Here is a 23,930-nt window from a genome sequence, read left to right as displayed (position 1 = left end):
GGAAAAACACGCCTGGTCTCAGTTTTGGTGTGCGCCATTTAAACAATAGCACTACTTTACTACCTGCCTGTGACATCAAAAGGCAATTACAGTGCAGTATGAACAAACAATAAAGGGGTCATGTTGTCACAATTGTTTTATCTAAGCTGCCTCTTCCATCTTTGTTTGCAAGTGTAAGGCGGCGTGGTTTATTATATCTTTAAGCTTCACCCGTCTGAGAGATTTGTTGAGTGATGTTGCGACAAGGAAGGTGAAAATATCTGCACACCCACCTGCCCCTACAGCTGTCTTACACCATCTCCATCTAGGAGGGGCGGGGATGAGACCATTCCAGATAGAATCGACACTTTCTCAGCAGCCAAGGTTTTATTTTAGCTTTTTTTTTTTTTTTTTTTTTTTTTTGCACAGATTGACCTAACCTTGACTTTAAAAAAAATCCCAAATGAAAAAGATGGAGACGAGAAATTACTGAGCTTGCAAGTGTTGAACTAAATGCGCTGATTACCCGAATGTGTCATGAAACCCGCCGCCTGATAATGACCAGTAATTACTTTCACCGGTAAATCCAGCAGTGGGCATGTCATCCTCGTATGAGGCGTCTTTACTCATGCAGGCCCTCGGCAGTAAAGCTGTGGCACCGGACAATAAAATGGAAAAATAGAAGAGATAATGAGCCTATTATAAGACTCATTTTAACACATTTCTGTGCACGTGGAACACGCTGCGATCCCAAATAATGAGGATGAATCGCGTGAAGGCGGTGTTGAGTGATAGAAGCGTTCCTGATGCTTATCATCCCGCTGTCCTAAGAACTGCAATCCACCGAGACTGTACACATCACCCGCTCCCTCGCTGGCTCGGGGAGAGAGGAGCGGGTGGGGTGGGGAGGGGAGGGGGTAAGGTGAGGAGAAAAAGCTCTCTGTGTTGAAGCAGCCGCTCATTCACCAAGCAGCTCACACAGCACAGGGAGGAAGAGGAGGAGGAGGTGGAGAACAGCTGCTGCAGCAGTGTGCACGCAGCGTTTTCCTTGAAAAGAGGAAGAAAAAGCAAAACGAGAGCTTTCAGAGCAGCGGTCAGCGCCGTACGGGACTCGCGCGGGGACGACGACGACGACGACGACGACGACGGCCGGCCGCTCGGACCTCGGAAAATGAAGTGCGTGTTTGCGACTTGACGAGCGGAGGACGCGCGGATGCTCGGGTTCCGCATTCCCGTGACAAAGTTGAGCAGGAGCCGCGATCAAGTTGAGAGGAAGAAGAGCTCGTTGCGATTTCAGTGCCTTTGTCCCATCCGCGTTCAGGAACAACTGGATTCAGAGCTTTTACCTCCTAAAAAGTGCATCATTTGGTCCTAATTGCCAAGTCGGGTGAGTACAATCAAACGCCGATTCGTTGTTCTTTCAAAAATTGTCAGTAGAGTTCTGGTTTATTTTCTTTCTTCCAACGCTTCCAGCCCAGAGAGAATGAGGTGTCGTTGGGTGAAGCATGAGCTGTCAGAGGACCAGTCATAAGCGGCTGTCTCTGCTATGGACCAGCGCAGCCCTCGGCCTCTGGCTCTGTTGCTGCTGCTGCCGGACCCCACGGGCCGCAGCGGCCGCGGACGCGGACGCCGGGACCGCCGGACCGACCGGCGGCTCCTTGGCTGGCTCGCTCGCGTGGCTTCTGTCGGATAAAGGACCTTTCCAGCAATCGGTGGAGTTCACGGAGGCCGCGGAGAGACACCAGCAGGGCTTTAGTACCAGATACAAGATCTACAGGTGAGAGTGGCGTTTTTGTGTGATGTATAATTGATGTATTTTGGGGCAGTGCACAGTATGCGGCTGTGATTTCTCCTTTCACTTAACATGGCACTGAAAAGCAGAGTGGAATTAATCAGGGAAGGCAGCTGCTGTGGAGATGGACTGAAAGGCTGCCCACTCTCAGGTTTGCCCTCCGAGGTATTGCACCTGCCAACACTCGGATTTGTGAAATCCGGCCAACCTGCCTTCGCATATTCCCACCGAAAAAGAACAAGAAAGAAACTTTCACTCGTGCGACACGCTGTGATCACAATGCACGCAAAAAAAACAAACAAACCAAAAAAACCTCGTTCAAGAAGGGAGTTCGATGAGTTCCTCAAGTGCTGTTGCTGATTTTTTTTTTTGCTCTTCTAGTTTTTATTCATTTCGTTGATTTACACTTAATTGATTGACTTTTTTTTTTTTTGGTTCACGGCTCAACTCAACTTCCTGAGCCAAGTAAGCCCTTCTGGATTCAAACAATTTCCCTGGAAAACTGTGTTTGATGGTTCTTGTCTTGTCTTTTGAATGAACGAAATGACTCTTTAAGGCCAGTGGAATCTTTTCATCTTTTTTTTTTTTTTTTTTCTCGTCATTTGCAATTTGCATTGACTGCTGGGTCTCAGGCGGCACGGTGGTTGCTCTGCTGGTAAAGCGTTGGCCTCACAGTTCTGAGGTCCTGGATTCAATCCCAGACTCGCCTGTGTGGAGTGTGGGTTTCCTCCGGGCAGTCCGGTTTCCTCCCACATTCCAAAAACATGCACCGTTAATTGGACACTCTAAATTGCCCCGAGGTGTGATTGTGAGTGTGGCTGTTTGTCTCGATGTGCTCTGCGATTGGCCGGCAACCGGTTCAGGGTGTCACCCGCCTCCTGCCCGTTGACAGCTGGGATAGGCTCCAGCATTCCCCGCGACCCTCGTGAGGATAAGCGGTGAAGAAAATGGATGGATGCGAGGTCTGAACTACTACCACGTGTCAACGGTATAATACCTTTCTTCCAAACGTGTTGATAGCGTGTTGACTGGGAATAATATGACCATTGATGACTGGTTTCGGATTGTAAACCGAAAACCATGAACCATTAGTCATTATTACAACATTATCCAGTAATGTGTCCGTTGCAATCACTTATACACTGCAATCCATATAATTAAGCAAATGCCATTGTTGTTCATTTTCAAAAGTAAACAATTAGGGACGCTACACAGGTTCTCCATCGGGTTGAGGCCACAGGATGAAATGTGGACTTGCTTTCGCCATTCCTTCCCTTCGCAGCTAAAGCTAAATCGCAAATGCTATTTTGTGCAGTGTGGGGATGACGCGTTGTCTTGGCATGGTTAATATTTCGCAGCAGAAGGTTCAGTTCTTTCTTCCGACTTTGTTTTTTTTTTTTTTTTTTAACCTGTGACGTAAAATCCTTAGTTACAAACTCCACGTATTTTTCAGCGGGTCTTTTTACACCTTTGAGTGCCTTGAAGGCCGAGCATTGTCATCGCGATGTACAACGCGGGTGTTGTGACAAACAACGCTGGTCTTCCGAAGTATCGTGACTCAGTGGTAAAAATAAGAAAAGGAACCCGTTTGGACATGCTAATAGAAAGAATGTACTCCTGCTACATTTCCTATTTCACTCTTCAGAATGAAACTCGGCAGGCACGTGGCAGCAATGAGCGAGGTGTGTTCAGGGACACTACAAGAAATGGGAGTGAATGTGTTCTTTTGTAAGGCCCCACACGAATTCTAAAAATGGATCACTTTGGAAACGATTATTTGTATCAGAATGCATGTTGTTTCGCCGGAAAGAGCTATGAATAATGCAGTTATCAATGTCGTTTAGCCAGCCTTCCCATCATCATGTGTTGCGTATTTTTTTTGTTTTTTTGCACAGCGAGGACGTAACTCCTGTTTGTGTCTGAATTCCTCCTTCGAAAAAAGACCGGTCTCTCAACAAATTTGTCCCCTTGTTTTCGAGATAGTGGGGTGAAAGTTGCAGCTGGCTGCAAGTGCGGACCAAATGGGTGGCGACAACGGGAAAATGAAATGAAAAAACTGAACTAGTGAATGACTACATGGTTTTTTTTTTTTTGGAACACCAAACTCAGTTGAAGATTTTTAATGATGATCTATGAACAAAACTAGTTCATTTTTGGAAGAATAAACTGAACTTTGAAGTATGTTGTGTTGAAAATGAACTCTCCTAACACTGATCCTGCATTAAATCATATCACATATCTCACAGGTTTAAAAAAAAATATCACGTCAGCCCTGGTTCCAATCATTCAAGGGTAAAATGCAAGCTGCACAATACTGGCTATATTTTTGATTTGCCCGCCACGCCCACGCTTGCCTGCAAGAGAGATGTCAGGGCGAAAGGGGCGAGCAAGCGATGCTGCTCTTCATGAGCGGGGGGGAGTGGGAACATCGCCATGCTCAAGGGCACCGGAAACAGACTAGCAGGATGGCATCAGGGTCACGCTTGGCGTCCAGCAACCACCCAGAACTCGGCCATCCAAATGACATTCATCACATATTTAACCTGTTTGAAAACGACTCTTCGTGTCAGGCCTGTAAACATTTCTCCTTGTGAAGTGGAGCTCAGTGGTGGCCGAAATTCATCTTAATGTCTTCGGAGGCTCAAATATTGAAAGCTTTCTTGCGGCTCCGGTGACACCCGCCTTCAAATACCTGCTTTTCTGCTCGTCGGGGGCTTTTGAACAGCTGCTCTCCAAACGCGATGCCTGCACCTGACCAAAACCGTCTTTAATACGCTCTCTGAGTCACACACAAATGACTTGACAGCGCCACGATTTTCTCGAAACCTCCGCAGTTTCCATTGTGTTCGCAAGATAATCATGCTATAAATCAGCAGAATTATATTCCCAAAAATATGGAAAAAAAATTCAAACTCTGAAGCTTATGTAACTTGAGTATTTAATGATAATATGGAACACAGTAGGGACATTATGGACACATCTTGTTTCTTTAAATCATAAAGAGGGAGTTATGTACTCCCAAGAAATTTACTGTACCTGGGTAGTATCCTCAAAGGTTTTCGTTGTAGCAACACTTGACTTTTACAGTTGGAGCATGCACCTGGAAAAAATACCTTGGAATACCCTAAAGGATGACTAAACCACTATATAGATTTCTCCTGACCGAGCAACTGATACGAAGCTAGCTCGGGGCTAACGCTTCGCTGCAACCTTTCTGACATCTGTGACGGACAACTCGCCGAGCGCCAGTGATTACTTGGTCTAGTTGCTCTTTGGATGTGCTCCCGTTTCGCTTTTTTCTCTCTCTGCTCACGTGCTTTCGCCACAATTGATTGCTCACACTGCATGTAATAATCTGTCATGTTCAGGATGGAGTACATTCCTACAGCAAACAATTCCCTGGTTGCCATATGTGCCTACTGATGGAATAGCTGGCAAAAAAAAAAAAAAAAAAGTCTACAACGCCCATCTGTCCGTCTGAGGTGCGGCCCGTCCGCTCGTAATAACGATTGGCCGTAATGGCGCACTCCATTCACATTGTCCTGCTTCCCCAATTATTTCCTCACGGCGGCGATTGCCTCCCGGAAGGAGAACTTGTTACACAGAGCAAGCACCTAGCGGCACAGTGGGAGGAGTACAATACTGTACCGTGACCGATTTTCAGCCATTGACATTTGCCTCCAAGAGACTTGTTCAGTTGCAGCGTTATGTTTTCAAGCCTCGCTTAAACTCCGCGCACACAGGTGGTAATACTGCGGTGAATGCAGCAATCGAAGCAGAAAGCCCGCCCACTGGGATGCTCATTCCCGGGGGGGGGGGGGGGGGGGCACTCGTACAATCCCCAATTAGAGCCGAGAGCGCTCGGTCACTGATTTGACTCGATGAGGGCGGCAGATAGCGAAATGCCGGCTGAGGCTGTGTCTTGACGCGATCTCGTCAAAACTGCACTTTTTGTGACATGCGAGTTGGATGGATGGGCGACAACATTGGCGAAGCAATTCCAGTTTACGCAGAAAGGCAAAAACAACTCATTCTAATATGCACCAATTGCCTGTCTTCCCGACAAAATCGTATATTTTTATGTGTATTTTCCGGCCGACAATAAAAATTGCGGGATTATTGTGTCACAACGAGTCAGTTATTTGGAGGCGCTTTAGCAAAACTGCTTATCGTAAGTGGCACACACGCAACAACAGGCGTGTCCCGCCATTGATGAATCGAATGTGACATTCTCCGACATAGCCACACTCTTGTTTTTCTCAATTAACCCTTTTGCGGTTCAGGCGAGAAAAAGCAAATCCTTTTTGCCACGACACGTGCTTCTGAAAGACAGGATTTGGGGCATTCTGGCTCCAAGATGCAGCTGTCATATCTTCAGCCAATAGTATAATTGCACAAAACATTGAACGCATTTGGAAGACGAGGAAAAACATCAATTTAACACACGAGTCCAGCTGCCACCATTCCACTTTTGCAGCTTACCGTGACCTGAATCATCGGAGATAAAGACAATCACATGACATAGAGAAAGAGACTAAATTCTGAGGAAGAGCCTCGCATCTTTTAATGTGTATCTATGTCATGAGCAGGACTTGGCCACTGCCAAGAGGGGCGTGGCCAGGCCACTGCTCTGGGCGGTGACGCCTGTCACCGCTCACAACCGTTTCACATTGCGACTGCAATTAGACGGCCATTTAAGTTGGAGTTTTTGCCACTGGCATTGGCCCTGAGTCAATGAGTTGCATTCACTGACAGTTTGAATCTCCACCACTGAGAATAGTGTAGTGTTGAGCTCTCCTCGTCACAGCGTTTCTGTGCCACCACAGTTTAGGCCCGTTCTTAGTTTCTGTTTCATAGTCATAGTCAAGTCCTAGTTCATGTTTCCTAGTTTGTCTCCTCGTCATCAGACCTTGCTTCACGTTTTCGGATCCTGCCTACGCTTAGCGTTTTGTGCCTCTGCCTTCTCTGACTACTTACGCCGTGAATGACCCTGACATCATGCTCGCGTCTCGGAGTCCTGCATTTGGGTGCAGCCCTGCACCGATGGTCCGTGACAATATATCGTGACAGCAAGTTATCAGCTATTAAGATGAGACTATTTAGAAAGGGTTAAGGTGCTGTTGCAGTACATGTCTGTAACTGGCATTTTGCTCAAGGAGCTTGCGGCCACCTTTCTGCTGCTCTTATAAATGCCAAACTTGGATTAGTAAATATTTCCAGTGAACCCATTTCGAGGCAAGCCATTGGTCCGGCCTTGTTTCCCCTCCAAAGACGATTTTTCAAGATCTATTAGTATCACCTTCTGATGATACTTTGACTAATTGGACTCATGTGGTCTTTATCTCAATTGAAGGTGCTTTTATATCTCTAAGCGAACAAAGCATGATCTAATGAACATTTGAGAGTTTTTGCCATCTGGACCGACTGACACGACTAATCAATTTTCTTCCAAGCTTTTCTAGAAGGGTCTGTGCTACTCCATTAGAAAGGTTTAGCTTAAGCGTGATTTGTTGACTAGACAGATGAACAATTTGACTTCACTTATTTTTGATGCCACGCTCCCACAATCACAGCAGTACTCAGTAATCAACGTTAAGCTGGAAAATCCAGACAGGGTCTCGCTTCTGATGCCGAATGATGACTGCATGCTAATTTACCTGCGTCTCATCTGCCTATGCTTGACTGGAAGAGATAAAACCCAAGAAAATCAATCGTTTGTTTTTTTTTTTTCCAAATCCAAAAATAAGCTTAAAGGTACAGACCGCTTGCTTTAGAAACAAAATAAAATTACTCAACTCACTTTTTAGCCTTTTTGCACGACATTATTTTGTATCAAATCCTACATTATATTGTATTCAATTTTAAAGTAAGCAATATATATATATATATATATATATATATATCTTTTTAAATATTATTATTTTGTTATTATTAATTTGCCCAAGGCTTATTTATTACTTTCATGTTGGATGGGTAGATTGAGTTAAATATTAATTATTGCACAGTGGCTATCAAAGAGTTCGGCTAAAATCCCTCTATTTTTGGCCCACGCTTGAAGCCAACGCTCTTTGAATCGTACCACAAATGTTAGCAGTGTAAATCCAGTATTCAGATGGTAGAAATCAAAGTACATGAAAAAAACTTTTAAGTTGGTGCAAAGACTTCACACAGCTGATCAGTCGGTTGACGAGTTGATGATGTCTTGTCATTTTCCATCACACTCGGGAGAGTAAGACATATGCAGTACTTACAGTATTTGTACATGATACACGCAAAATTGTCAAAAAGGACGGAAAATGCTTTTATGCACACAGACTCTCAACTCATCAAGTGATTGGTAAAGTGCCTGAAGACTTTGCCGCAACTTGAAAGTTTATATTGACTTTGATGTCTACCACCTGATGTCTGCATTTGCACCGCTGACATTTATAGAAGGAAGTACGAGAACTAGATTCAAACGTGGAACAAAAATAGAGAGGAATTACAGTATGTTGAATTAGAACATTTAATTGCCACAGCCGTCAGGCGTCGATGGACACCATATGTCATTCTTGTATTTCTTTTCTCACATATAGTTCCATGTATTATATTTTAATGTCCGTTCACACACCGCAGTGTGTCATGGGCATGAGGCAGGGGGCTGGACCCAAATGCAGGACTCCCGGGCAAAGGCATAGCGTTGAGGGTGGTTTTTCTTTCAGGCTAAGATCATACACATGTAAGCAGTCCAAAATAGACAGAAGCACAAAAACGCTAGGCAATAGGCAAGATCCCAAAAACATGAAGCAAGGTCCGATGACTATGAGGCAACACTTGACACTTGAACAAAAAAACATAACAAGTGGATTCTGTACACAAAACTAGCGAACTTACGCACATTAGCGGAGTATCCCAAAATGCAGTACCGCAAATGCAACGAACTGGCAAATCCCGACGACACATTCAAAACTTAAATGCCAGGTCTAATTTGTGTAGTCTGGCAGGTGGTGGATGCATATGTCCAGTGAGATGAACAAACGCGCTTTTTTAATTGTGACAAGAGCAACTATCATCTTCAAATTCAGAATTACATTTGAAATCCATTTCAAATGAAGGTTTGGTTATTTATTTCCCCAAGTCACCGAGAGCCAAATCTGATATATATATGAAGAAGCCACATGCAGGTCTGAAACCGCAGGTTGTAGACCCCCATCTGTCTGGGTCTCGTAGGCTCAGAATTTCTTCCCCAGCGGGGAGTTTTCCTTTGCCTTGTTCTACCAACGCTTGCTCATGTGGGTTTCAACCGACCTGTTAATAATCACAGAGTGTGCTTTGAGACCTGCTCCGCGTGTGAGACAACTTCTGCTTTAATTTGGCGCCGTATCAATAACGTTGAAATGCATTTAACTGAATTGAAACGGACCGTTTCTCCATCCTCTGAAGCATTATTTCGACAATAGTACACTGCAATTTGGACAAGAAAATCAAGTAGCAAAAGGGGAGGGGGGGCAATATACATAAAATCTCACAATGGTAAAATAGCGTCGACACAGATTGAATTACGACAGTTCTTTTGTTGTTTGCTGCTTTTAGACTGACGGGTTAAAGAGACACGTTCAAGGTGTCTGCGTCCAAACGCGAGTCCTCACACTCACGGGGGGGTCGAGATCGTGTCCATTACCGTCACTTTACATTCCTCATCTAGTGTCAAATTTGACTTCGTTAAACCGATTACACTCCATTCGGCAGCAAGCTAATTTGAAATGTACGTGAAAGTCTCGCACCCTGCCAGGAAGAATCCTGATAGCAAAACCTCGCACTTTGTTATTAACTCGATTTGGAAAGATGGTGGGTGAGAAATATAGAAGTACCGTTATAAAAGAAAACCGTCTGGCACCTACGGTGACCTCTGTATAGCGCTGACTTCACGGAGTGACTCATAGGTGACAAACGGCCCCGTAGGCCACATCCAAGTAAGAAAATGTGTTTGTGTTTCCAGGGAGTTTGGTCGATGGAAGGTCAGCAGCCTGGCGGTGGAGAAACGGGACAGTCTCGGCGGCAGTCGCGGTCTCGATTTGCCCCTCGACCCCGAATTCGTGCACACCGTCCGGCAGCTGGGAAGGCGGCCGACCCTGCCCGCAATTACCGAGAGTCTAATCAAAAAATATGGCACCCACCTCCTCCTCTCTGCCACCCTGGGAGGTACGCTCAAACACAGACCTCAGACCTTTTACTGTATGGTACATTCCAACACCAAAGCAAGTAATGCCATTGTCAGTTGATCGTTTTTTTTGCCGTTTTTTTCTTGTAGTAGTTTGTTTTCACGAGTGAAGAAAACGATCCAGATTTTTGGTCTTGCGTCAGACAAAACCGACACTGCTATTTTCTCTTATTGAAGATTTCCCAGAAATGGCTTGTCACAAATGGTAAATAATTAGAATCTTTGCACTCCAATTTTAGCTAACTGAAGAGTTGTTATACATTTTCAGTTCAGTGGAATATTCCAGAGAATGCTAGAAGCTAGCAGGTTCCTTTCCAAACAGTATTAGAGAGTGTATCTTAAAAATGAGATCAGGAATATGGTTTTCATAACCTGTGAGAAGAAAACAGCAAATCAATGTAATGTCTGACACAATTTACTGATTTTTTTTTTCTGGCTTTCTTAATAGCCACAAGATACTTGAAATCAGATTTCACTAGAACTCAAACTTTGGGCAGAATTTGAACACTTTTGACCTTTACATTTGTTCAAGGTGTTTGTTTGGTATAATAAGGATGTAACTAAGCCTGTCTCAGTCTTGGTAAATACCAGCTGTATGCGGTCCCAGTCTGTGAGTGTGTGTGTGTACATTCTGGTGTGCATCAGAGGTCACGCTAGTTGGCATGCATTTGGTCATTTAATTACGCATTTGGCACTGCTGTCAAATAATGTAGTGGAGTGCTGTGGATTAGAATTGAATTTCAATGGCATGCTCATTAATCGTTAATTATCGCTTTGGCAGGCATTTACTCAGTCCAGCTTAGAGGGAGATGCCGTCACTCCACCAAATACATCCTGAACTCACATTTAAGCGGAAGTGTGACGCGCCAAGAGTGCATGTATAAAATATGTCATCTACACATATTTCACTCAAACTCAACCACTATACTGAGTAATGCAATTTCACACAGGAGTTTATGTAAAGTATCTGCGGCTTGTAATTGACTGGGGACTTGTCCTGGGTTTCGCCCCCCGCTTATCTAAAGTCCGCTTGGGTAAACTTCACCTTTCCAGAACCCTGAACATGACAAGTAGTACTGGAGAAAAATGGACTGAGATTATTTGGACCTTTGGTGAATAGGCCATTTTGTCATTGTACTGCTTTAGTAGTTTGCATCAGGGATCCGCGCTGAGCCCCTTTCTGTTTGCGGTAGTAATGGATAGGCTGATAGATGAGGTTAGACTGGAATCCCCTTGGACTACAATGTTCGCAGATGATATTGTGATCTGCGGTGAAAGCAGAAAGCAGGTGGAGGAACAATTAGAAAACAGAGGCACGCACTGGAAAGGAAAGGAGAGGAATGAAGATTAGCCGAAGTAAAACCGAATATATGTGCATGAATGAGAGGGGCGGAGGAGGAGGAGTGAAGCTCCAAGGAGAAGAGATGGCGAGGGTGGATGACTTCAAATACTTGGGGTCAACAATACAGAGCAATGGTGAGCGTGGTAAAGAAGTGAAGAAACGAGTCCAAGCGGGGTGGAACAGCTGGCGGAAGGTGTCTGGTGTTCTATGTGACAGAAGAGTCTCCGCTAGGATGAAGGGCAAAGTTTATAAAACAGTGGTGATGCCGGCCATGATGTACGGATTAGAGACGATGGGACTGAAGAGACAACAGGAAGCAGAACTGGTGGTAGCAGAAATGAAAATGTTGAGGTTCTCGCTGGGAGTGAACAGCTTGGCTAGGATTAGAAATGAGCTCATTAGAGGGACAGCCAAAGTTGGATGTTTTGCAGACAAGGTTAGAGAGAGCAGACTCCGATGGTTTGGACATGTCCAGAGGCGAGAGAGTATACTCATATTGGTAGAAGGGTGCCGAGGATGGAGCTGCCAGGCAAAAGAGCGAGAGAGAGGAAGACCAAAGAAAAGTTTGATGGATGCTCTGAGGGAGGACATGAGGACAGTCGGTGTTAGAGAGGAAGATCCACGAGATGGGCTTAGATGGAAAAAGATGACACGCTGTGGCGATCCCTAAAGGGAAAAGCCGAAAGGAAAAGAAGAAGACTGCTGGAGTAGTTTGCAAGTTATTTCATGTGTTCAAAACAATGTTCACGCATAATCCAAACCTCATTTTTGATGCGGCACTAGTGAGGGGAGTCATGTCATTACACGTTTAAACAGAAAAGACAGCGACAGTGCCATTCTTATCAAAGATGTTTTTTATTATTGTTGTTGTACACGTCCATCGTAGTTTGGGATAGCTCCGTTTGCATCGGTACCACCGATAGCGAGAAATATGACATCACGATAACGCTGCAATGACTGCGATTAATTATGATAAACGATCTGTTCCTCGTCTACGCGTTTCCCCCAATTCATCCAAACCTTCAGTTCCTTCACAGTACTTCATTACTACTTTTCAGTCTAACACGCAGCGACACTAATGAAAGGTGATTAGCGTCGCTCTATCAGAGCTAATGAAGCTCGCACTCGCTCCCTGTGACTGTCACCAGGGGAAGAGTCCTTAACCATATTTGTGGACAAAAGGAAGCTGGGTCAGGAATCTTCGGTGGCGGGGGCCGAAGGCAGTAAAAGCAACAACACGACGCTGGAGGCGCTCCACCAGCTCGCCGCTTCCTACTTCACTGAACGGGAGAGTACCCTGCGCAGGCTGCACCACCTCCAGATCGCCTCGGCCGCCATACGGGTGCGTTTAAAAAAAAAAAAAACCGAGAGACGTGTCGGGCGATGGGGCTGCTCATCTGCACTGCCTCGGGCCAGCTGGCCAGCTGGCCCGCTGGCCCGCTGTCCGGCTTAATCGCTGCACGGATGACGCAAACTGCTCAGTGTTCTTTTAAATTCTGAATCCTTCCCCATCATATGCTTCAACATGATATTCCCCGTTCAAAACATGATGTACGGCGTGATGTAGTAGGACACCGAAAAGAGAACAACAAAAAAAATGGTCATTTAAAAAAGAAAGTTGTGATTATTTTCAATGCGGTCCTTGCAGCTGTGCTTCATATTTTTTTTTTCAGAGAGGTGTTTTTAATCTGTAGGTTATCTTATTTAGCGAAATCAGAAGGAAGAACCATGAGAAACGCTTCACACTGTGTGTGACATATTGCAGTTGCAAACAAGTAACCTTGGCAGGCTTCCGCAAGACCCTAAGAGACCTTCACCTTAATCCCCTCGCAGGCGGTGTCAGTCAAAGTAAGGCATTACATTTTAGACGCCTAAAGCAAGCATTTTCAATGCCACTCTTGTGCTCAAGTTGTGAGCGTACGCATGCACGCTTGTGATTCAATGCGAAATGTGGGCGTCCGAGCGTCCTTAAAAAGTTGCAAATAGATATGAAACCAGTGAAAGCGTTGAGCCGATGTCCGCGCAAAAGACCTTGAGGTTTCCGAAGAGTGCGGACAAAAGCACCTTTGAGGGACTGTCAGCTTCGCTCTTAAGTGAAACAATTCCTTTAAACGTTCAATCAGGTGAGATGGACACTTATGTGCGCAGGTTACGCTGCGGTACTGCGTGCAACTCGGAGATTTATCCTGCATTTCGCTTAACGTTTGTCAGATCAATCCCATAAATGTATGGCACAATAGTTGAGTGTAACATTGAAAGCAATACTTCATTGTGTAATTCAAATGAATAGACTGCATGCGGGCCTGCCAAGCCCAAAGGGAGGCTTAAGAGGAGTGGACCAGTGCAGCAGTTTCAAGGCCTCACAATGAAACACCAATCATCCGTTTTAACATCTAAAGTAGCTATTAGAGCCGACGCATCCATCAGCCTGAGGGGAGAACGTAGATGCTCAAGTGAGTAGCTGCTGATGAAGACAAGTGCCACCCCACAAACATCTTCCTACCGTCATCCGTCGGCTTGATCGATTCCAGATTTCAGCCTATTAATTCCGCAGGCCGGCTGTCTCACGTTCGTGCCACATCCGAGGAGGAAGAAGGGAGCCGAGGGGGAATGAATATCGCGTTTTATGAGGGATGTTAAAAGAGAAGCCGCCGTTGATATCCTTTCATTAGAATCCTTCAATGGCGCAAGCCAGGAAGGAGTTGTAAGTTAAACCTCTGCAGATTTGTCTTTTCAAACTTGTAAATTTAACAGCGGGGTCAATTACTGGAGGAGGAATGAAGTTAGGAGCAAATCAGTCCGACGTTAGGTGGTCAGAGCAAAGTGGATTTCCTCTCTCTAATGCTTCTCTCTGAGGACTAGAAGCTTGTAAATTGAAGACCTTTTCAGGATCGCTTCACAGTGACTCGCATTCAAATGGGATTCGAGCTACAAAATGCCCTATTTAAGGTTCCTTAGAACGACGAGCAAAGTCAATCAACCGTTGAATGTCAAGGTGGCTGATGAGCTTAAAAATCTAGTTGTTTCCCTTTTCACTTGCAAAAAAACAAATCTTATTTTATTGTAAATGTTTGCAGGTGACCGAAACTAGAACCGGGCCACTCGGTTGCAGCAACTATGACAATCTGGACACCGTCAGCTCTGTACTCGTTCACAGTCCGGAGAACAAGGTCCAGCTGCAAGGTACGAAAATGCTCCATTTTGTCATGGGATGAATATCTTGACACCTTTATTTACTGTATTGCATATTATAGCATTCCACGAGGTCACCGTGGGCGCAATTGCGTACGGACCCTTCAGAAACGATGCGAATCCTGAGAGTTGTTGAGCTGAACGACAAAAGAAAATACCAAAAGGGGGACGATAATGTATATCTTATTAAAACATCCAGGCCGGCGAGGCACAGCAATTCCACGGCAAATTTGCCCACCTGCGCGGTGTGAGAAACACTACGCTTTGATTATTTATCTCGAGTGCCACCGGGTCCAGTCTTGCTTCAGGAACGTGGTAATTGAGTACCCCGAGTAGTATTAAAGATGATGCCAGGTTATGAGGAGATCGCATCTACGGAGGTAAATTAATTTATGAGTGACCCAAATTAGGACAAATTTTACATTTGGAGCGAGCGTCAAATATGCCGGCATTCGGATTTCTTTCAGACTCCAACTGCGCATAATTTTGAGTGTATGCTGTTGTAATGCCGCTTGAAACTGTCAACACTCCCGTTGGGCTGGATTCGGGCTTTTGGAGCTCAGCTGAAGTTTTTTTTTTTTTTTTTTTAATGTACTCAGTGTACCCTTTGCCTTCAGAAGCCGCCGTTGATGTAATTCTGCTAACACACCTGCAAGTTTGAACGTGACCTAGATCAATTTTTCGGGAGACTATTTCAGCAGAACCTTGTCCCTTTCAGAGAGAATTTCTAGAAGCAGGATGGCGTGAATAAGACGGCCTCCAAAGAAACTTGTGTGCCCGGGTGACATTTAATAGAGGAGCATCCAGTGAAGTAGTGTCGCGTAGTGGTTGGCCATAAGTAGAGGGTGCAGAAAAATAAAATCCATCATCCTGGCGGTAACCACACAATTAGTTTGTCAGAGGTGTCATGCGATTTGCTGATGATAATTCTTGGAAGCAGCCTCATTCGCTATCTTTCACAGGGCGGCGTCGTAATTGCCTTGGTGTGTCTTTCACGCTCCGCAGGGCTGCAGGTCGTCCTCCCGAGCTACTTGCAGAGCCGCTTCATTCAGGCGGCTCTCAACTACATTGGCTGTAAATCCGAGGGTCATTTCATGTGCCAAAACGGCGAATGCTGGTGTGAGTGCAGCGTGGAATTTCCTCAGTGTAACTGTCCTCACGATGACCTGGACACTCTGGAAAACAACCTAGTGCGCATCAGAGACGCCTGGAGGCGGACCAACGAGGAGTTTGAGGCATCCGGTGAGTCACGGGTTGCAATTTATGGTTGCCCTTAGGAATAGTGCGCGAATGTCAACGCGACGAGTGCCATCGGAAAGCTGCGGCGGGAGCACTATCACTCGAAATGCTTCTGAACTTTCGGCTGTCGTTCTCCGAAAGCAGAGCAACAGCCTATCTTAGCACTTGAGTGCTAACCTGAACAGAAAAGTCATGTCTTGTTCCTGTTCTGAACTTTTGCTTTGCCGCCAAAGGTTGTCAGTCTGAATCAAAAGATCTGCCACTCAAAGTGTCAGAGCTCAGCACGCAGTTCTTCGTAGGTGTCTGAGCCTGGACTTGACGTTCAAAGTCATTTTCCTCCTGCAAAATGTTGCCGTGAGTCACGATTGGAGGAATTTAATTATTAGACTAATTCAATCAGAGCATCTTTGATAAAGTCACGACCGCACCACTGCAGTCAAAACATGACTGTGCTTATCACCGGGAGTCGTTAATGTACCCGTAACAGCGTCCAGCTCGCTAATTGATTGTGTGACCTCGACGAAGAATCCCCGTCGTCCTCACTTTGTCCTCATTTTGTAATTTCCCAAAGTTTTGCATTGAGCAAATCGGCTTTGTGTACAAATAAACGCTCCGCCGGTAAAACAAAAGCACAGCTTGCGTCCCACAACCCAATAATGCTAATATAGCGAAACAAAGCTATCATTACGATAAGCGCAACATACCTGTCCCTGATTGGATTAGCGGCCTCAACTGGCATTTACCGAGCAATTTACGGAGAGGTTTGCAGAAAATCTGATCTAATCTGTTTTGGGGCTCGAATAAAAAGGCGTAACTTCAAAAGTAAGGTGATTCCATCCCTCCACTGTGATTCAAGATCACATGAAAGAAAATATTTGGATTTTAGGGAGTATGTTCATTTCCACATCCACCTCACAGCTCTGAAGGTGAGGGTTCAAATCCCAACTCTGGCCTTTCTCTAACGTGTTTGCGTCTTCTTCCTGTACTTGCCCAGTAAATCCATTCCGAAAACATGATTCTTAGAGAATAATGAAATGAGACGAAATTATCCTTCAGTGTGAATAGAATCATTTTCGGGTACACCACGCCACTCGCCCAAAGTCAGCAGTATAATATCCATCGTCTGCAGCACTGAAAAAAACAACTAATAACAAAAACTCCACTTAAACAATAAGTTAAACGTTGGAATTTCGAAAGGACAATTTAGTGACGTAAGCAGGGAGGACGTCCAACGTCTGCACAGCAAGGCCAGAGACCCGATTTGAACCGCAAAACTAACAAAGTGGATGTACAAAAAAACTCATTCACAACTTCCTTCAACCACTTTGTCGAGAGAAGAGCAGTAAAAATGACTCACAGTTGATTTTTTTCCATGTTTTTTTTGATGCGTTAAATAAAAAGAGTTAACCTTTCAGAAACTTTTTTTCCTGATTAATCTCATGGCAGCAACTTCTTTGACATTATTGAAAGCTGGAGACAGCAATCAAACATGAAAGCCATTTATTCTTTGGCATGCTGATAAGATCAGCGATTCCCAACTTTCAAAAAATACATACTTATAAGCTCTCTTGGCATATTTCTGTTAACATTCCACTTGAGCTGTTTGACTTTGTGGGACAAACAATGAGGACTCGTCGGTATTTCAGTTCAGACCTGGATAATAGCCATGAGCGGAGTTTGCACCTTGATCCGTTTCTCTCCTTGCAGAGCAATTCCAAAGCTTTGTTGGAAACCTGCCAACACATTACGCCCTCAACACATCTGTTGTGGAACACTTGTGGAGGACAGATGCCAGCCTCCTCCAGCGCTACAGGCAACTGGAGACCAGCAGCCAGCAGCTCTTCACCAAGGCTCGCCGCGCCGTCAACAAGCTCTTTAGCCTCAGCAAGAGGTGCCGTAAACAGCCCAAAATCGTCCTGCAGAGGCCCAGGTGAGATGCAAAACAAGCACAAGTGCAATTTTTCAAAACTCGGCTAAAAAAAAACAAGGCGCTGCCAAGCTACACCATGACTGCTTTTACACAATCTAGTATTTATATTTGATTACATTTTTTGAAAGGCTTGATATCCAGTTGCTATTTTTCTCCCACCCACCCGTGTACGACTGAAACACGGTCAGATGTACAGATGTGACCAGACGGCTTTTTATCCCGTTATTTAGCAGTGTGGCCAGATCTTTCCAAAGATAGCCGTCTGTCTCTCGCCCGAAGGTGGCAGGGGCAGGCCCGCCACCCGCGTGGTGACAAGCCTAACGGCAGATGACAGAGTAAATTTTATGATTCTATTATTTTATAAAGTTATTTTTACGTGTTTAACAGTGGAAGGCAGGTGTCTGATACCATGCCACAAACGGTCAGTAAAAAACAAATTTTCACTTTTACACCTTGAGGGAACTCCAAGTGGTTTACCGTCTTAACTTCCTCATTATTCCGTCCGAAAACATTTCCCCTAGTGTGCACTGGTTAGCGGTGGCCGCAAAAATACAGCCTTTTGCATGACTGCGAGCCATTTGGCGCTCCGTGGGACTCCAAAGCCACCAAAAGCTTCAAATACCTGATTGCTGTTCATCTGTGACTTTTTCACAGCTGCTCTCAGCCAAACGGCTCATTATGATGCATTAGCCTGAGAGAAACTGCATTAATTTGCCTTCATGTGAATCACACATTTTTGGGTGTTTTTTTTTTTTTTTTTCAATAGTACTATGAGTTTCTTGATGTGGCATTTCATTCCTTTTACAATTAGCCTTAAGATCCTTCTCTTTCCCCATTCCCGCATTGTTGTATAGAGCTCGTGCACCAACGTCATCAAGTCACATGACTTTTGTTTACCTCGCCATATTGCCGGTCAGGCTGAGCATTGCTCAATGCTAAGTCGGTTGGAGACGACATGGAAATATGTCTTGTAGCACGACTCCCAGAGTCTTGTCGGATACCGTTAGACATTTAGAAGGGGAAAATAAACGACGATACGTGGAAAAATTTGATAAACTCGGCATAGAGGACCCATTTTTAATCCCAAAGTCGATGTTTTCGCCGCTAAGAATTTGGACTGTTAACCAGCTTCTGCTCGTTTTGGACAACTGGATCTACACATGGATCTGGTGAGTGAGTCGTCGAGATTTACACGGAAACGTTTGAAAGCGTAGAAAAGTCTGGACGCATACGAATACTTAGTTGCTGGATCTGTTCTCATCAGGAATAAATCCCACGTAGTTTTGACGGCTCATGAACGCGGAAGTGTGTTTGGCGACACGTTAACCTTTGCCGGAATCCATCCATCTTTTCAGCTAGTATTCAATACAAATGCCAATATTTAAATAAATGACCCCTGGTTTTACACAAACTTGCATTCATTAATTATGACTGAGGAAAAAAAAAAAAAAAAAGAGGACGGAGTCGTCTCCAAGGAACGTACACGGAAGCGATTGCGTCTCCACTTAACCTCCGTAAACCTCTGCGACAGACAGTTTATTTTAACATGCATTGTTCTCAAATGAGCCAACTTGGCATTATAAATACTTTTCAGTAATTTGAGATTAATAAGAATAATTCCTACCTGATATGAAGCGATGGCTACACAGGCGTGTGTGTATTTTGGTTGGGCACCATCCGCCATGTTTCATTGCCGAAATCCATCAATCTTTTCTGGTCTTTTCAGCTGGTATTCCATAGAATGATCTCTTTGAATAATATCTGTCTCGTCTGTTGTGACAACCGACAGAACAACAGGTCTCGGGTATAGAAAATATTCTCCCCTGGTTCAATGTCTACCACAATGTCAAGCAGCTGTGTTTGACCGGCAATACGGCGCCGTGAAAACGGTGATGTCACACGCACGAGCTCTATATGAAGCAGTACTGCTCTCTGACGTACTCCACACTAGATGCTGATTCCAATGTCATCGAATTCCCTTCTTGGCGATACCGTGTCAGCGTGGAAAATGCAATATCCTGTCTTTAGTGGGTTCAAACCGACGGCAGCGCAATTGAAAAATATCTCATTTAAGGTGCAGAACAGACTTGAGAAATTCTCCATCCTGCAAGTTTCTTAAAAGGTTTGTCAGATACCTCATTCTTAGTCCTGCTAACAATATTGTTTTGTTTACCCCCCCCCCCCCCCCCCCACAAACACGTCAGAGGAACACTTTACTTGGTTGCCAACTACCTAAAAAAAATTCCTGGTTCAATTCCCAGTTCCTTCCCAAATTCTGTGAAAGCAGCCCTGAGCCAGATACTAATGGCGACAGGTGCAGCTCACGCTGTGACACGAGTGCGTAAATGAGCCATATACTTTATTTCCGTGCCAGGCAGTATTAAGCATTATTGCGGGACTGAGTGAACACTGTAAAAGCACTCAGAGTAGTCTGACGTTGGAAAGGTGCTCAATAAATGCAGTCCATTTACTGTTTACCATTTTTCAAGAACTTCAACTGCGGCTATTTTGTCGCTATCCATTACTGCTCTATCTCCTCCTGTTCCTGTTCCAGCTGCTGTTTCAGCATACAGTAGATCTCACCCCGACGCTCGCGTTTAGCAGCTTATCTCGGCCACTGTGGTCGTGACTGCAGTCCCCGTTGGTTACGGTTTCTGGACGGAAAACTCGTGAAATTGCACAGCCCGTCGGATTACTAGTCAAATTTCGACACTGCCCACCTCGGTCTGAAATCCAATTATTTTTGTTTATTACACACTGTGTGCTTGTGAGATAAAATAAAGACGGTATTGGTTTTGGGTCAGTCGATACATCTGTTTCTGTTATTGTTTTGCATTCCTGTGAAACATGTATACCATGTGTTTGGATGTTTACGTCATATTGCGAATGTAAACATTTTTTTCATGTGATGTATCATATAGTAATATAAATAACTACAGTAAAAAAAGACAGGGGTATTTCTGTCTTTGCCCGCATATCTGTTGTTTCTCTTTTTCAGTCTCTGAAATCTGTCTTTTATTTGCAAAATGGGGGCTGTATTATTCTAATCAAAATCTAAAAAGAGACCAATGGCCCTTGTAATTTAGAGGGACTGTTCAGGCAGTGAAATGCGCTAATAACTCTTTTGTACCAAAATGTGTTGTACCAAAAAAAGTCCTTATCGTCAGCTGCTGAAGAACGTATCACTGTCCCACCACGTAATGCTTCTGTTGGCAATTTTTATATTCCACAGTTGGTCCTTCCCAGTGAAAAACAGAAGGGTGAAATTGACTTTTCAATTTCTTTCCCTTTGCATTCGAACAACCACAGGTCCTTTAAGAGCTCGTAATTGCTTAAAAAAAACATTCTGTGCCCACTCCTAAAGATCCTTTATGCCCCCCAAGTGGGTCAAGAAAACTGCTAGGAATGGCAAACGGAAGAAACTCCACACTCTCCGGCTTCTTCTCTGAAAACATGATTCTCCTGTCAGGATATGGCGTAATTATCCAATATGTCATGCATTAAAATGCAAAGGCGCTTCTCTGTAATCTCCTAAATGAGATTGTTTTCAGGCAGAAAAGATAAACAAGAATGCGAAATGCAAATCAAACCCTGACAAGATGTGATTCTATCCTAGGTCTCTGCACTCCTGGTTGAGCTACACGCTCTCCATCTTGTACTGCAGCGAGAACAACCAAGTGGGTGTCTACAACGCTGAGAGCCGCAGATGTTCCTGCCCCTACAGTCAGCCGCCTTGCCAAGGCCTCATCCCGTGCTCCGTGGGGGCTGGATCTCGCTGTTCAGCTTGCTCCGCTGAGAATCGCACACGATGCTCCAGCTGCAATCCCGGCTTCACCCTCAACCAGGGAGCCTGCAGGCACGCCGTGCCCGACCCCACCGACCCGTACCTGGGTTTGGAGAGTGACCAAGACTTGCACGACACGGAGCTTCGCTACCTTCTTCGGCGACGCGACCGGCGCATCACTCTGCACGCGGTGTTTGTAAGCAACGACGTGCGGATCAACAATTGGTTCGACCCGTCGTGGAGGAAGCGAATGCTACTGACCCTGAAGAGCAACCGGGTGAAATCTAATCGAGTTCACGTGCTCCTCGGACTGTCCCTGCAGTTTTGCCTCACCAGGAACAGCACGCTTGAGCCGGCTTTTTCGCTCTTCGTGAACCCTTTTGGGGGCAGCCATTCGGAGAGCTGGACAATGCCTATAGGCCAACATGGCTACCCTGACTGGGAGCGGACCAAATTGGACATTCCCATGGACTGCTACAACTGGACGTTGTCTCTTGGAAACAGGTGGAAGAGCTTTTTTGAGACGGTGCATTTTTACCTGAGGAGTCGAATCAAGGAGGGCATGTCGATAGGATCCAAGAACACTTCGGTGGACTACGAGGCTCTGGAGCCGACAGACTCGACACCCAACAACATAGGTTACATGAAAGTGAACAGCATGCAGCTGTTTGGATACAGCACGCATTTTGACCCTGAGGCGATCCAAGACTTGATTCTGCAGATAGACTACCCGTACACTCAGGGATCCCAGGACTCGGCTCTGTTGCAGCTGGTGGAGCTGCGCTACAGGGTAAACCGCCTCTCGCCTCCAGGGGCCCCCCACGTGGACCTTTTTGCCTGTCTGCTCCGCCACAGACTTAAACTCTCCAGTGCGGACGTGACCAGGATCCTCACTGCCCTGCAGGCTTTCAGTGCCAGACAACCAAACTACACAGAGTATGAGGCGACTAAACTATGTAGCTAAAGGCTCCCGTTTTCTGTTTTGTATTTTCTTGCCACGTTCGGGCTTGCATCCTCTTTCTGCTGGATCCATTTGTTGTCAAGTGAATGGTACATTGTTCAAGGCTTTGGTGTACATACCTAAACTGTGCGCAAATAAAAATGATGCTTATGTCAATGTAGTTTTATGAATAAAAGATGTTTAAAGCTTTGGTTTCAAGCCTATGCTTCTCATTGGTGTTAAATAGCGACAGACAACAAGAACACTCAATCAATTCCATGCACACCATGTGAAGGGATTCAATACAATTCGATTTGACAGCCCAGGAACAAAAGCTGCAGAATGTTCCGGTCCGGACTCTTCGCAACCGGGTTTTTAGGTTTTGTTCCAAGGTCCGCCTCCTGTCATGAAGTCAAATATAAAGAAATGACCACAATCTGCTGAAACAAATGCAAAACTCTAGCTTGATGGTTTACAGGGAAATATGCAGTGACGAAATCAGGTGTTAACGCAAACGATCACTGATATGGTCCAAATATCAAGATCCAAAATAACAACGCAAACAAAAAAAAATGTATTAAGGGGAGACAGAGGACCCATAGCATTTGACATTTTACTGGTGAGACCAACTGGAAAAAAAACAGCAAACCAATGACTAAATGACTGAAGAGACAACGAGGCACACTTGAACATAACACGGCGCCTGAAGGAGCTGATTGGTGTACACAAGGCGCCAGGCAGACCGATGAAAACCGGCATTAAGAGCTGACTGGAAACACAAGAAGAAACCATAACATCCATCCATTTTCCGAGCCACTCATCACGATCCGGAGCCTATCCCAGCTGTCAAGGGGCAGGAGGCAGGGTTCAACCTGAACTGGTTGCCAGCCGGGGCACATGGAGACTGACAACAGTGGCACTCACAATGAATGCACGTTTTTGGGATGTGGGAGATGAGTTTCACATTTGAAGGAAAAGTGAGAGCAAAAAAAGAAGACAAAATACACAAGAATTCCTGAAAGTCCAGATTCACTGAATAGAATTTCTCAATTAAGAAATGCAAGACGGCGGCCTCGTTTGTGACATTTCAATCAAATCCAATCATTTAGATTGGAGCTTTGGGGGGGGGGATTCTTTAGCTTCCGAGTCGGACTTTTGTTCTGGTGTGCTGCAATTCATCGTTTTGGTTCTAAATGCGTTCTTCACCCCTGTGGCAAACCTGTTTACGCACTTTGCGCAACATCTTTCCGACCAATGTTGCGGACGACTAAGGTGATCTGTGGGTTGCCATGGCGATGACAAAGATAACGTTCTCGTGAAGATGTTTTATTGGGTTAAAATCACCTTAAATAGTAGAAAAAAAAATGGGAATAATTTTGTTTAAACGTTGACCATTAAAAGTTACGACCATTTTCAGTCCAACGCTGCTCCGGCAGGCATCAACATATGAGCAGTCTGGCGTTTTTATCATGGACTCCACTGGAAAGCCGCTGTCGTGTGTGCCGTTGATGGTTTTTTCTTTTTGGTTTTTT

General features: G+C 45.0%; 1 protein-coding gene across 1 annotated transcript; it reads left to right on the top strand.

The window, feature by feature from the left end:
- The first annotated feature begins 789 nt into the window (after positions 1-789).
- LOC133511385 (BMP/retinoic acid-inducible neural-specific protein 3-like) lies at positions 790-22,574 on the top strand. Its single transcript, XM_061840262.1, has 9 exons — positions 790-1,221; positions 1,301-1,366; positions 1,453-1,756; positions 9,750-9,952; positions 12,462-12,655; positions 14,391-14,496; positions 15,511-15,747; positions 17,452-17,674; positions 21,291-22,574. Exons 3-9 carry the CDS (start codon positions 1,485-1,487, stop codon positions 22,420-22,422), a joined length of 2,367 nt encoding a protein of 788 aa, XP_061696246.1. The 5' UTR covers positions 790-1,221; positions 1,301-1,366; positions 1,453-1,484; the 3' UTR covers positions 22,423-22,574.
- The last annotated feature ends 1,356 nt before the right edge of the window (positions 22,575-23,930 follow it).

The sequence above is a fragment of the Syngnathoides biaculeatus genome, chromosome 13, assembly GCF_019802595.1.
Source record: "Syngnathoides biaculeatus isolate LvHL_M chromosome 13, ASM1980259v1, whole genome shotgun sequence".
In the NCBI taxonomy this organism is placed as follows: domain Eukaryota; kingdom Metazoa; phylum Chordata; class Actinopteri; order Syngnathiformes; family Syngnathidae; genus Syngnathoides; species Syngnathoides biaculeatus.
This window is presented reverse-complemented; position numbering and strand designations above follow the sequence as displayed.

Bases quoted from the DNA above. Each gene is read 5' to 3' on its own strand.
- LOC133511385 (XM_061840262.1), top strand. From the start codon at position 1,485: ATGAGCTGTCAGAGGACCAGTCATAAGCGGCTGTCTCTGCTATGGACC. The intron at 1,757-9,749 runs GTGAGAGTGGCG...TTGTGTTTCCAG, and splicing joins ACCAGATACAAGATCTACAG to GGAGTTTGGTCGATGGAAGG. The intron at 9,953-12,461 runs GTACGCTCAAAC...GACTGTCACCAG, and splicing joins CCTCTCTGCCACCCTGGGAG to GGGAAGAGTCCTTAACCATA.